Genomic DNA, 15,079 nt, shown 5'->3' with positions numbered 1-15,079 from the left:
ACAAACCAATGTGACTCACAAAATTATTCTCATAACTATTTATGTCCCCTAATCTGATCAACCCAAATCCTCTCATATTTTATTTTTCCCGGTTTAATGCTCTTGAATGTCTGCCTATTGCTTTTAGGACAGAGATTGCATCCTTTGATGTCACATGTAATTAGGGTGATCACATTTTTAGTTTGCCTGGGACGGTCCCAGTTTGTATCTGTTGTACTGGTATCCTGTTCAATTTGGCATTTGTCCAGAATTTTTGACATTTTAATTTAGAAAATAGTTTAAAATGTGACTGTTTTATAGATCTATTGACTAGTTCATTGGTAAACAAATATATATCAATATTTATATAGAATTAATGTAAATAATACTTAATATAAATAATTAACTACTTTTAGTCCTCCTCCCCCATGGTCAAAACATCCCCTTTGGAAGATAAATTATATCATATTCTCCACATAACAGGCTCCATAAAATAGGGCCTGGTTGCCTTTTCAGCTCATCCTTCTCTCCTCCTCCCCTGCACCATCACAGAACTGATCATAAGTTCCAAATGAGTCTTGCCTTCTGGTTGGACTGACTTCCTTTTTCATCCTGTGTTTGGATCACTCCAGTGTTGTCTTCAGGATGCGGCATAAACCAACTCCTTGGAAAGCTTCCTTTGATTCCTCGGAGTTGGACTGGGGTCCTCACCTGGCTCTTATGGCGCCATATATTGCCTGTCAAAGCACTTTGCACTGTGCATTCTAACACCAGACTGCACTCCCTGTGGAGAGGGAGTTTGGCACAGACGTGGTCGTTTAGGTTCTTTCTGTCTTTATTTGTTGCATGGATGAATGAGGACTCATTTTTCCCTATTATCTTCCCCTATATATCGAAACTGATTAAAGCCGCATTTCACTCTGCAGTCTGGGCAGGATCTTAAGGAGTTCTGCACATGTTATATTTTAGTTTCTTCTTCTTCTTCTTTTTTTTTTTTTTGAGACGGAGTCTCACTCTCACTGCAACCTCCGCCTCTTGGCTTCAAGCAACCCTGATGTCTCAGCCTCCCAAGTAGCTGAGACTATAGGTGTGTGCCACTACAACCAGCTATTTTTTTTGTATTTTTAGTAGAGACGGGGTTTCGCCATGTTGGCCAGGATGGTCTCGATCTCCTGACCTCATGATCATGATCCGCCCACCTCGGCCTCCCAAAAGTGCTGAGATTACAGGCGTGAGCCACCATGCCTGGCCCTTGAGTTTCTTGTATAGCATAAGAAGCAAGGCCTTTGGAGTAGAATCACTATTGGAAAGGTAAGAAAAATGATGAGCATTCTCTGACAGCTTAGACTGACCCAAGTCTGACCTTAACCATACCAGGGTGGCCACTGTTGTCATCCCTGCCACTACCCAGCTCTCATGGCAGAGCTTTGGCTGGATTTTGGAGCCTACTTGCCAATCCATGACACACCTCCATGCACGCAGTGGTGCTGGCTCTGACCTACACCCTAACGACCTTCACCCCAAGTCTCCTCAACACCTTATCGGCCAACCTTACCTCCAGCCCATTTAACCCCAAACCCTGCCCCTGCCCCATCTCTTGTTTGAGCATCTGAAACAGAAAAGTCCGACAGTGCTAGTAAGGCAGGTTTAAAATAAGATAAGAGTCCCTGAGAAGTGACAGGGAGAAGAGAACCCGGGAAGCTCTGTTAGAGTAACCTAGGGCAGGACAGTGAAGGTTTCGTTTGTTCTTCTCAAGAGGTTCAGGCAGTTCAGAAGATGGGCTTGCGTGCTCAATTCTTGGTTGCCTGTGACTGATTGATGGAGATTGGTGGTGCTGGTGAATACCTTTTTGTCTTTCTTTTTTTTTTTTTTGAGACGGAGTTTCGCTCTTGTTACCCAGGCTGGAGTGCAATGGCGCGATCTTGGCTCACCGCAACCTCCGCCTCCTGGGTTCAGGCAATTCTCCTGCCTCAGCCTCCTGAGTAGCTGGGATTACAGGCACGCGCCACCATGCCCAGCTAATTTTTTGTATTTTTAGTAGAGACGGGGTTTCACCATGTTGACCAGGATGGTCTCGATCTCTTGACCTCGTGATCCACCCGCCTCAGCCTCCCAAAGTGCTGGGATTACAGGCGTGAGCCACCGCGCCCAGTCCCCCTTTTTGTCTTTCTTATGACATATATTAACACGCTTTAAAATTCACACCACTTAAATTCCCTTTCCCACACTATTTCATTCATATAAATGTCCTGCATTCTGTTTTATTCTTTACCAATGATGTGCACCACTTATTGGGGCTTGCCCCCTGCCAGGGTCTGTTCTAAGTATGCCCACCAGCCAGGCTGGGATTTCAACTCAAACTAGTTGGGGGCTCCAGCATCCACCCCCGTGATCATAGTGCTGTACAGCACTAACACACGGTTATGTCACTCACAGTCACCTTTGGCACACAGTGTCACTATGGGGGAGATGAATCAAAACAAGCAAAACAATGTGGTCAGAGTGTGGCTGCTGAGGGTGGAGCTCAGTGTGGTCTAACAGCCCAGAGGGCTTGAAGCAAAAGGATCAGGAAGCATCCCTGCCAGAGGAAGGCCGCAAGAACTGACTGTCTGCCCCACACAGTCTCGGGACACATGGCCACAGCTGCCAGGAGCTCTTCTTGGCCCTCAAAGGAAGGCAGGCAGTATCAGCTTTCGTATGCAGTGGGAAAAAGAAACACCCATCAACCTGTTCATTTTTCTCTATTTTGCAAGACACTTAGAAGTTGTTGCTTTCAAATCAAACCAAAAATTATTTCCTCAGTCATAAGTGCTACCTTCTGAGCTGTCTCTCCCTCTGAGTTTGTCCTAATTGGAAAATGACCAGGGTGAATATGCAAGGCATTTCAGCTGCCCCTCCTGCCTCAGGCACAGGGAACAGGAAAAAGAAAGAAAGGAAAAAGAAAAGAAAGAAAAGCAAAGCAAAAGAAATTGAACAGCAACGGGAAAAAAACCCCTGCTTTATGAAGACCCTCTGAATAAGTCTGAAAATTAATTTTTGAAAATCCACCAAAAAGAAGACAGTTTAAAAACATTTATTTAGACCATCGTGTACAAAATACATTTTACAAAATGCTCCGTTGGATTTTTGAGTTTCAAATTCTTCAGATCTGATCCTTATCATTTCTCTCAAAGTATTTTGTAATCGAATTTCATGATAAAAACACTTTTTAATTAGTTTTTTAAAAACTATCAAAATCTGAAAGAATGAAGGCACTGAAACCCCGTAAGTGATTTCATCAACGGAGGGCTTTGAACTGTTGAACCCCATTGGAAGACAGCAGTTTTCCTGGCATTTCTATACATACAGTGGCTTGTTTTGCATCTGTTCTCATTCAATCCAATAAGATACAAGGAGCAGGTAAGGCCACATCAAACACTGCATTTGGGTGTTTAGTGAGTTCCCAGGTGTGACTAGGCACATACTTTCTGAGTAACCCACATTGAGATTTCCTGCCTGCCATGTGGATATCCACTGAAAGATGGCTTGTCTTATGGATTATGAAATGGCAAAGTCTGAAAATGCCAGTTATTTTGAATAAAGTATCCCTACATCTGCTCTCTGGTAAGGAACTTAGAAGGAAAAAAAGCAACAGGTAACACCATGTTGCTCCTGCACACATGCTTTCAACAACTAAAGTTGCCAAGATTATGTGAAAATGATCCCAGAAACAATTATCCGGCCATTGAGTGGTGGTGGCAGGGATCAGGGACGGAGAGGGTCCCAGATGCTTGTCATTTACCCCCAAAGTGCAGTTAGACATTCTTCCTTTCAAAGTTGGCCAGGGGTGACTTCATGGAGAATGACTCTCTGACTCATCCCTGATCAGCCTTATGTCTTAAATAATCTGTGAATACCCTTTTATCTCTTCTATGACACTAGACTGAAAATCCCTTAGCTATAAATTGAGTGCCCCATAAAATAACTGTAAAGTTAATATTTAGAGGTCAGCCCATTTATAATAGTGCACTTTGGAAATGTCTTAATGTGACTGATGGGGCAGGCAAGATCATCCTGCTGTGTGGGATATCACCTCATCAGCCCATACCCCAAGGAGACCAGCTCAAGGGTGGGTTCTTCTGCTCTGTCTTATGTTTGCTGGGAATGACATGGGGTTGATGTGGGGCAGGTTGAGGACAGTTAAGATGAAGAACAAGAGAAAATAGAAAAAAGAAGACACACATAATGGCTATAACATATCCCCAAAAGTCCAGCTTCCTTTGTTTTCATCTTCCCCATCACCTTTCCTGTTATCATTTGGCTTCTTGTTAGACTAATGACCTGCTCTCTATAAGGAGGCATCTGAGACTATAGCTCTGGAAGCTGGAGGGGCCGAACAGGGTGCATGGGAACAGCAATATTCTTTGGTATATTAATTTTAAACATTAATACAGATGAAGAAAATATTAACACAGATAGAGAAGATATTAATATAGATGGCACCAGTTAAGTCCACACATCTTTGATGGACATTTTTCCCCCAAGTGGATTCATTAACTAGGGTACTGTTAACATCCGTGCCTCAGTTTTGCCTCAGCAGAGGTGGTAAGGACAGTACCCAGCTGCCTTAAGTGGCATACCTGCCTGAGGTCTGTGCTCAGAGTAGAAAATTAGCAATAGTTAATTTTGCCAGCTGAACAAGTGACATGGCCACCAGGAGTGCGCGTCCCCTTCCAGAGCACAGTGAGGGATGGATGAGGATTAGAGGGGGATAAAATGATGGGGCAGAGGGTTGTTTACGGAATGTTGGTGTGTTGTCTTGGTGCTATGTTGAAACTATTGAGTGTCTTTATTTATTTAATTTTAGAGACAGGGTCTCGCTCTGTCTTTCAGGCTGGAGGTCATTGGCTCTATCACAGCTCACTGCGGCCTCAACCTCCTGGGCTCAAGCGATCCTCCTGCCTCAGCTTCTCGAGCAGCTGAGTAGCTGGGACTACAGGTGTGCATCACTACACCTGGGTAATTAAGAAAAATTTTTTTTGTCTCACTTCGTTGCTCTGCTAGTCTTGAACTCTTGGACTCAAGCAATCCTCCCACTTGGCCTCCCATAGTGCTAGGATTATAGGCGTGAGCCACTATGTGTGGCCATTTATGAGTGTCTCGACTCCCGATACTCTGTCCCCAACTCCCAGCACCTTCTCTTTATTCACCACTGCTCGGAGCTTTCAGAATCTTATGGCTGCTGCTTTTCACCACCAAAGTTAATGACTGACCATCAACAAGGAAATTCCTTGTTTCCTCCAACTTCAGCTTTAGAGTGCTCTTAAAATTCTCATTAGTCCTTTTTGTGCCTTTGATGCTGTATTTAATAAAACTCTCTAACCCATTTCCATGAAGCTCCCCCACCAAATCTATGTTTAAGTACCACAAAGAAGATAAATCTCCCACCCTCTCCCGGGGCTCCCAAAGGCCATTCTGTTTTTTCCTTCACATCATTCCATGCTTTAAAGCATCATCCAACAAGCAAACAAGCATTGGAGTGAGTAAATGCTCTGGGACGTCTTGATGGGGCAGTGAGCTGATTTGAAAGCAAAATGACAGATCTGTGATCAATGACAAAACATGGTGGAGAATGCTGTTAGAACAAGCATGCACCCCCAGCTGTGCTCTGAGCAACACGGTAAGAAACAGAAATTAGTTGAAATGACTGGATCATGCAATTATTGGGGAAGAAGCTGCCGAGGAGAATAAAAAAGTGTGAATACCTGTGTAGGTCATAGCTTCCTCCATCTTTATTTCCTGATATAGGAAAATACAAGAGTAATTTCTGTTAGCGTTAGAACTTATAAAACCATTCACTATATAGTTTTCCATGCACAACATCTAAATCCTAGGAAGAAACACATGGTGTTAAGTACGGACAGTGCTGAAGCCCAACAGAGATTTCCTATCAGGTTCAAAATGAGAATTGAAAGCTATAAATGAAAAGGTTTAAGATAAAAAAAAATAAGAGTTCATATGAAAAAAATGGGTGGGTGTTAAAGGAAGGAGAGTCCACTTAAAAGCAGTGGGAAAGGTACTTCCAGAAGTCCATGTAATTCTCAGAAAATGTTAAACTTTGGTTATTTTTAGACAAAACATTTGAAAAAAATGAGCCAAAAATCATCTCCCATAGGAATAGTCTGGAAGGTGGAGAGGACGGCTTGAAGCATAACAGCATAACTAGCTCCACTTGGTGTGTCATTTTACCATTAAGGGACTTGATCAGATTTCACTAAGTAGAGTTGGTATGTCACCACCAATAAAAGTCCTATGTTCTTTTGGGGAGAAATATCTGGGTATAATATTTCTAGTGCCTCTAATTGTTGGTTAAGATTCCAAGTCTTTGCAGGCTGTTTCTTTTTTTCTTCGTTCTTTTCTTTCTGTAAGATTTTTTTCTTTTTTTTTGGTAAGATTTAAGGAAAAGATCAACAGATAAGCAGGATATTTGAAAAGATTTGAGCTGAGTGGGGTCAGTGACCAAAAGACCTATTTTGCAAGTCCAGTCTGCTCTTGACTGACAACGGATTCCACTAAGTGTTAACTGAGAGGTGTTGATTGAGAACTGAGGATTTGTATTTTCTTATGGAACTCCCAGAACTCAAAAGCCTTTGTGACCCTACAGTGGTGAAGACAACAGGTGGTGACGTTGATCATTCTGGGATGGGAATCCCTGCCTCCTTCAAGACATATGACCCAGAAAGCTGCCCACTTTTACTGCTGATGATGCTGGCTCTGCACCAAACCCACAGAGAAAACCCAGCAGCATCACAAAAAGCTCCTGCAAACTGCACCCAAATGCCTGTGAATTCAGCCCTTCACCCTTTTGGAGTTGGCATGCTGTGCCAAGGTCCATGCCCTTGCCAGCTTTAGTTCTTTCTCCTTCCTTGTATGGACAGCTGGTATTTACATTTCTGCAGAAATCTTGAGGAGGAAATGAGTATTTTCATTAACCAGGAAAGATCTGGGGCTGCCACTGAAAAGAACTGCATCTCCATGAACCGAAGGAGAAATAAGCTAGTTTAACACGCAGAGCTGGAAGGGAACATCTGGCTGATTCCATTCAGACCCTCTTATATTTTTAGATCCCAAGTTAATGAGCTGCTCCAATATCTCTAGTTTCAGATTGGAAATACTAGCAAAAGAAGTGTAATTCACTGTGTCATGGGCAGGGATTCAACTGGGAGAACTCCAAACTGGGACAGCAGAAATAGAGTATTGTGTCTTTCCATCAAAGTTCTCTTAAAAAAAGAGACTATCTTGGTTTACTTAGAGTATATCTTCTGATGTTGACAGCAATAACAAACAAATCCCCAGCGCTTTTATCTCATCTTCCAACAGATGCTTCTATCAGGAATCAAGGTTTACTAATAGAATAGACCTGTGGGAGCTATTGGGAGGAAATGCTCACCAAAGCTTTTGGTGGATTAAGTTTTTCATTATTACACCCAGAGCTAAATGTAGAGATCAAATTTTATTTAGAATTGCCTGGAAAGTGTCTCCTCTAAGTATCTTGAAGTTAGAGGATACTTAACTTAGTATCTCTAAGTATTTATGTTTCTATGCATTTAAATGTTTCCAAGGCAGAAAGCTCTGTAACACAAAGAATTTTCCAGGTAATATAGAAAAAATAGTATTTTTTTTTCCTTACCAACATCAAGATTCTTAGGTCTTGGGTTGCACTGCTTATACCCTTGACAGCTTCTGAGCTCCATTAATTGTACATGTAGCTGATTCAAAATGCCTCGTTCTACTGTGTGCACTGTATTTGTGAGCTGTGAATGGAGACAGGACAATCTCTTTAAGCTTATGTCTGGTTTTCCTATTTTCAACAACCTTCATAAAAGGAACGCATATTGTCTTACCTGATAAGGATCTGTATTCATATCAAAATACTCCAAAAAGCCAGTAGCAAACTCACAGAAAAGAAAATTATGCGTCTCATTAACGGTACGCAAACACCAGTAGGTGTTGTTGTTAGAACTCGTGCAAGCGCAGAAAGATCCCACTGTTGGGTAAAAAAGAAAAACACAACAAAACAAAAAGGGTGAAAAACCGTAGGCAGGCTTGCCATTCCAACGTTCCCTTATCTTTACACTTTAAAGTTCACAATTTCTTTCTTATAAATACTATGGTTTGATGTTAAGAATAATACCTTTACGCCCCTCTATGTAAGTTTTCTGTGCAACTAGGTGAAAATGGGAAAGACAGTGATCTCTTATAGGCTGAAGTCTAAGGTGAAGTTTCACGTACATTAGTTTAACCTCCCCTTAGCTGTGTTGTGCAGTGGTTTCCAAAGAGGGGTGAGTGAGTGAAGTATGAGAATAAAAATATCAGAATATCTGTCTGTCTGTCTGTCTATCTATCTATCTATCTATCTATCTATCTATCTATCTATCTATCATTTTTTGCCAAATGCTAGCCACTAGACTACCAGGGATCATTCTCTTTTTAAAAAGGAAAAATGGTTATTTAATAAAGATATGCAAATAGTACCCTCTCTCGTTCTCTATGGCAGATGGCTACATGTCACCAATGGAGCATGAAAAGATGGGATTTTGCAACAAGGAAAGGTTTAGAAAAGCCTTGAGCCCAGCTTGGGGATTTGAGATGGTCTCTGCCACACTCTAGCCTGAGCTAGACTGTGACCACAAATATCTTTTATAACTACATAGCTCCCTGGTTAACTTGTAGAAGGTATGGTGAAGAGATGTCCCATTTATAATAAGCTTACCCACTCTTCTACTTACAAAAGGGCAAATGTTCCAAATTTGCTGACCTTTCTGGAATTTCAGAAATGTGCTGCCTAACAAATATTTTTTAAAAAGATGGGGGTCCCTCTATGTTGCCCAGTCGGGACTCGAACTCTTGGGCTTAAGTGATCCTCAGCTTCCCAAGTAGCTGGGACCACAGGCATGCGCCATTGTGCCTGGTCCAGCAAAAAAAAATTTAAAACAACTATTAGGTTGGTGCAAATCTAATTGTGGTTTCTGCCTTGTTGAAATTTGCCGTTTGATATTGGAATACATTCTTAAATAAATGTGGTTATGTTGATCATCATTTTAATGGGCATTTCTTGCTTTTTTTGATAATAACATATTACCTGCTGTTTATTTTAGACTACAGAATGGTGTTAGACAAAAGGTAAATTCGAGTGATTTTCCTATTCAATTTCAAAATGGGTCATAAGGCAGCGGAGACAACTCGCAACATTAACAAAGCATTTGGCCCAGGAACTGCTAACGAACGTACAGTGGAGTGGTGGTTCAAGAAGTTTTGCAAAGAAGATGAAAGCTTTGAAGATGAGGAGCGTTGTGGCCGACACGGGAAGTTGACAAAGACCAACTGAGAGCAATCATCGAAGCTGATCCTCTTACAACTCCATGAGAAGTTGCGGAAGAACTCAACGTAGACCCTTCTGTGGTGTTTGGGGATTTGGAGCAAATTAGAAAGGTAAAAAAAGTTCCATAAGTGGGTGCCTTATGAGCTGAGGAGGGGAAAATCGTCATTTTGAAGTGTCGTCTTCTCTTATTCTATGCAACAACAACTAACCATTTCTCAATTGGATTGTGATGTGCGATGAAACGTGGATTTTATACAACAACCAGCGATGATGAACTCAGCGGGTGGACCAAGAAGCAACTCCAAAGCACTTCCTAAAGTCAAACTTACACCAGAAAGAGGTGGCCTGCTGCCCGTCTGATCCACTACAGCCTTCTGAGTCCCGGCCAAACCAGTACCTCAGAGAAGTATGTTCAGCAAATCGATGAGATTTACCAAAAACTGCAATGTCTGCAGCTGAGATTGGTCAGCAGAAAGGGCCCAATTATTCTCCAGGACAACACCTAACTGAACGTTACACAACCAATGTTTCAAAAATTGAACAAATTGGGCTATGAAGTTTTGCCTCATTCGCCACATTCACCTGACCTCTCGCCAACCGAACACCACTTCTTTAAGCATCTTGACAACTTTTTGCAGGGAAAACGGTTCCACAACCAGCAGAAGGCAGAAGATGCTTTCCAGGAGTTCATGGAATCCTGAAGCATGAATTTTTACGAATACACACACTTACTTCTAGTGGCAAAAATATGTTCATTGTAATGGTTCCTATTTTGATTGATAAAGATATGTTTGAGCCCAGTTATAATGATTTAAAATTCATGGTTTGAAACTGCAGTTACTTTTGCACCAACCTAAAAAGATTAGGTACATGTAATGAGCATTCCTTGTGCACTAGGAGTTTGGACAATCCATGATGACATGTATCTGCCACTGTTGTATCACATAGAGTAGTTTCACTGCTCTAAAAATCCTGTGTTCTACATGGACACAGGGAGAGGAGCACTACACACTGGGGTCTGTTGGGAGGAAATAGGGGAGGGACAGCAGGGGGTGGGGCGTTGGGGAGAGATAGCATGGGGAGAAACGCCACATATAGGTGAAGGGGAAGAAGGCAGCAAATCACACTGCCACGTGTGCACCTATGCAACAATCTTGCATGTTCTTCACATGTACCCCAAAACCTAAAATGCAATTAAAAAAATAAATAAATAAAAATAAAAATCCTGTGTTCTGCCTATTTACTCCTCTCTCCCTCCAGGCATGATTTTTTTTAGTTGATTAGCTAATTTAAATATTTTTACACATTATGTTCGCCAACTTAAAATTTTTGCATTCTCTCTCTCTCTTTTTTGTTTTTTTTGAGACAGGGTCTCACTCTGTCACCCAGGCTGGAGTGCAGTGGCGTGATCTGTAGCCTCTGCCTCCTGGGCTCAAGTGATCCTCCCAACTCAGCCTCCCAAGTAGCTGGGCCTACAGGCATGCCTGTCTAATTTTTGTATTTTTTTGTAGAGATGGGGTTTCACCATGTTGCCCAGGCTTGTCTTGAACTCCTGGGTTCAAAGATCCACCTTTCTCGGCCTCCCAAAGTGTTGGGATTACAGGTGTGAGCCACCATGCCCAGCCAACTTTTATACTCTTAAACTTTTCATATCCTTTCTGATCTTTTGTTTAAGGCAACCAGTCTTTGCAATAGATGTGCACCTTTTAAATAAAATGTTACCATATTTATAACTTATGACAACAATTCTAGAAATGTCACCTAATAAAAAACATCTAAAGAATAACATTAAAACATTAAAAAGCCTTAATACTTGAGATTTGATATAAATAAATCAGATAACAAACTACATATGCCTATTTCAAAGAAAGACCTAAAGCTGACAGGAAATGATCTGAAGGAGTAGCTGTGGGGAAAAAACCCCAAATTGAATTGAGTGAACCAGATTAGATCAAATACAGGCAAAAAAAAAAGATAATATCTTAAACACGGATGATTGAAAATGCTTTCATCATTATATGATTTTTCATTAAAAGATCTCTAAATATGTTATTTATAACATATTATTTGTATGTGAACATTTATCTCACATCTACATATATTAAAAACCATGGAACCTGAATTTTCTAATCTGTGTAGAAATCTTCCAAATTAACAGTTTAAATGGGGTTTAAACTTGTTTCATGAAATATACAAATACAATACCTTTGTATTTACAAGAATAATTGATCAATCTCAGGGAGGACAGGAATTTAAAAGTGTAATTTCAATAGAGATGACTGCTTAGTTAATGGTGACATTAAAAAAATGAATGTCCTGATTGACTCAGCATGCCTGTGAAGCATATCTATGGAACAACCACATCTTTCTGAGTCATCTTTCATACGAAAGCAATTAAGAACACACATCAAACATAAACTGAATGTCTCACTGCATTGTAAAGTGGGACACTGAAATTTGTTTTTCATAAGCATTCTTTAATAAGTGAGAACAAATTGTTTTGGGACCTCCAATGGATATGAAAACTATTTTTTAAAACTCTTTTTTTTAACCTTTATCTCAAACTTTAAATTTCTATTTTGTGTATTTTCCTCTCCTCTCCTCTCCTGTCTCTCCTGTCTCTCCTTTCCTCTCCTGTCTCTCCTCTCCTCTCCCCTCCCCTTCCCTCTCCTCCCCTCCCCTCTCCTCCCCTCCCCTCCCTTCCCCTCTCCTCTCTTCTTCTTCTGAGATGGGTTCTCATTCTCTCACCCAGGCTGGAGTACAGTGGTACAATCATGGCTTACTGCAGCCTTCACTTCCCATGCTCAAGCAATCCTCCCACGTCAGCCTCCCAAGTAGCTGGGACTATTGGGGGGCACCACCACGCCCAGCTAATTTTTGTGGTTTTTGTAGAGACAGGATTTCACCTTGTTGCCAGATTGGTCTTAAACTCCTGGGCTCAACTGATCCTCTGACCTCCGCCTCCCAAAGTGCTGGGATTATAGGCATGAGTCTCTGTGTCTGGCCTTTTCATTTTGTATATTTTCATAATACATAGGCATATTTGTATAGTAGTGTAATTAAGCATAGATGGTGTGTCTATTTTGATATGGGTACATAGTAAAAAAATGTTTAGAGACTATTGCATTGGAGGATCTTGTACCTGGGTGGATTTGACTTTTGTTTTCTTCTTCTTTTTTCATGTTATTGAGTATTACTATGCCAAGGGCTTAAGTTGACATAGCAAATACCAGGAGTATATCAATAATATCGTTAAAATATGCAATAGAATGGATAAAAATATTAAAGCATAGCATACATAGTATTACTTTTTGAAATTTTTACTTATTATTTATATTACATATATACACAGATACACACATAGACTTGTGTATGTGCACATATGTGTATAGGATCCTGATATAAAGTGCATTTTTTACTGTAGCTTGTTGGAAAAAAATTCTGAAAGCCACTGTCCTAGAATATCAGGGCACCAAGAATACATTGTGAATTAGAAGGGGCATCAAATCTGGTATCGAATGGGATCAGTTCCTATTCGCTCCTGTGTACAAGAGCAGAGTGATGGCAGGCACATTCCTCTCTCACTGGCACAGTGACACCCAGTGGCCGGCACGCAGAGCTTTGTTAAATTGACATGAATTGATTTGATCTGGACAGGGTGCCTTGCTTGTTGGTTTATTTATTCACCTAGTATTGACTAAGCAATTCCTTTGGGTCAGGAATACAGTATCACACAGACATGGTCTCTTATCTTGAGAAACTTACAGTCTAGTGGAGAGGACAACAGTTAAGCAAAAACAAAAGTGAAAAAGACCTATGATTACAAATGCGATACGCCTCATGGGGGAGAAACAGAGTTTGCTCACACAGCGTATCAAAGGGGCGGACCCTAGTCTGAGGCACAGGGAGGGTGTCCATGAGCAGTGACATTGCAACTGAGGTCTGAAGGGTGAGTAGTGTTTGCTGGGCTTGGGGCTGCGGGTAAGAGGCTTCCAGGAACGGGGAGCAAGTACAAAGGCCCGATGGCGGGAGGGAGCTTGAGATGCTTGAGGAATAAAGAGAAGCTGAGTGGCTGAAGAAGGCAAGAGCAGGAGGCAATGGTCCCAGCCCAGGATTGGATGGAGCATGTGGGGTTTTGTTGGATATATTAAGGATTTTTCTATATTTTACTTTATTTTTGAGACAGGGTCTCACTCTATTATTGCCCAGGCTGGAGCGTGATGGCACGATCACAGCTCACCGCAGCCTCAGCCTTCTGGGGTCAGGTGATTCTGTTCTTTAGCTTAAGAAAAGCAGGTGTCATTAGAAGATTGCCCCGCCTGTAATCCCAGCACTTTGGGAGGCCGAGGCGGGTGGATCACGAGGTCAAGAGATCGAGACTATCTTGGTTAACATGGTGAAACTCCGTCTCTACTAAAAAAAAAATACAAAAAATTAGCTGGGCATGGTGGCCCGTGCCAGTAATCCCAGCTACTCAGGAGGCTGAGGCAGGAGAATTGCCTGAACCCAGGAGGCGGAGGTTGCGGTGAGCCGAGATCGCGCCATTGCACTCCAGCCTGGGTAACAAGAGCAAAACTCTGTTTCAAAAAAAAAAAAAAAAAAGATTGCCCTAGCTCCTCTGAGCAGGATGGACTGTGAGGACCAGAGGGAGCCTGGAAGACCACAGAGGGGGTCTGACAGTGGCTGAGGTAAGAAATGGTGGTGGCTTGAGCAGGATGGCCTCAACTCAGATGGTGAAAAGCAGATAGAGGTATGAAGGGCCTCTTTATGCCATGAGCGACTATAGCCTCATGTTTTGCAACGCTGCAGCTTTCAAGAAGCTTCCAGGCCTGGATACACCAAAGGCATGACTTCCTCAGGACCTCTGCTGGTGCCGTTCCCTCTGCCTGGAACATGCTCCTTTCCACGGGGATCGCTTCTCTCCATCCTTTGGGTTTCAGCCTAAATTTCACCTCAATAGCCCATCTTCCCCACCCTCTCTAAAAGGGCCCCATCTAAAAACGTTGATCACTGTTTTCTTCACAGCATTGCTACAACTCATAATTATTTATTTCATTTACTTTCATTGCTTTTTTTCTACCTGCACCCCACTAAAATATATTATGAACACAGAAAATGAAGTGTTTTCTAAATGATGTGTCCCCAGCGATTTGAATAACCCTCAGGGATTCCCATACCGCAATTTCAGAAACTATATTAAAAGTAAAATGCTGTGACTTTAAGAGTTTACTCAGCCTCGATGTGATTGTAAACAGGAATGCAAACATGGACTCTGAAATCAAGAGGAAGGGGAAAACATAAAGTCTCCTGGACAGGCCCTAGATCCCCCGCAAGAACGGCCTATCAATTCTTTGGAGTCACCAAATCCCAGTTTGAGAAATAGTGGTCCGGGTGGTCTCTAGTGAGTTTCTCAGTTAGAAGGTTCTGTGTTTCATGTGCTCTATAGGCTGGTAAGCTTCCATCAGAGGATGTACTATTAGAATGCAGGGTATGACTTCTGTGTGGCCTCTGTGAATAATGTGCACAGGCCACTAGAGAAAATATAAATGCTAATTTAAAAAGTGCACAAATGTTATTATTCCCTATCCTAAGCAATTCATTGTAGAACCAGGTAATTTTGTAGAGTATTATTCTACAAATCTAGTGCTGTTACTGAGGTGGACTGAGAATAAGTAGAATATGGGCCTTGCATTTAAGAGGCTTTTATCATTCTTTTACTTCCTTTTATTACACTTACAG

The 15,079-nt window shown here is 41.7% G+C and overlaps 1 protein-coding gene across 1 annotated transcript in view; it reads right to left on the bottom strand.

Moving 5' to 3' along the window:
- SULF1 (sulfatase 1) overlaps positions 1 to 15,079 on the bottom strand; it is a 193,549-nt gene that overhangs the window by 14,860 nt on the left and 163,610 nt on the right. Inside the window, 2 exon segments of the mRNA XM_012463652.3 lie at positions 7,649 to 7,772; positions 7,863 to 8,005. Of these exon segments, the coding sequence (XP_012319075.2) occupies positions 7,649 to 7,772; positions 7,863 to 8,005 (267 nt within the window).

This window comes from Aotus nancymaae, unplaced genomic scaffold, assembly GCF_030222135.1.
Source record: "Aotus nancymaae isolate 86718 unplaced genomic scaffold, 86718_ANA_hifiasm-v0.15.2.pri h1tg000036l, whole genome shotgun sequence".
NCBI classification, from domain to species: Eukaryota; Metazoa; Chordata; class Mammalia; order Primates; family Aotidae; genus Aotus; species Aotus nancymaae.
This window is presented reverse-complemented; position numbering and strand designations above follow the sequence as displayed.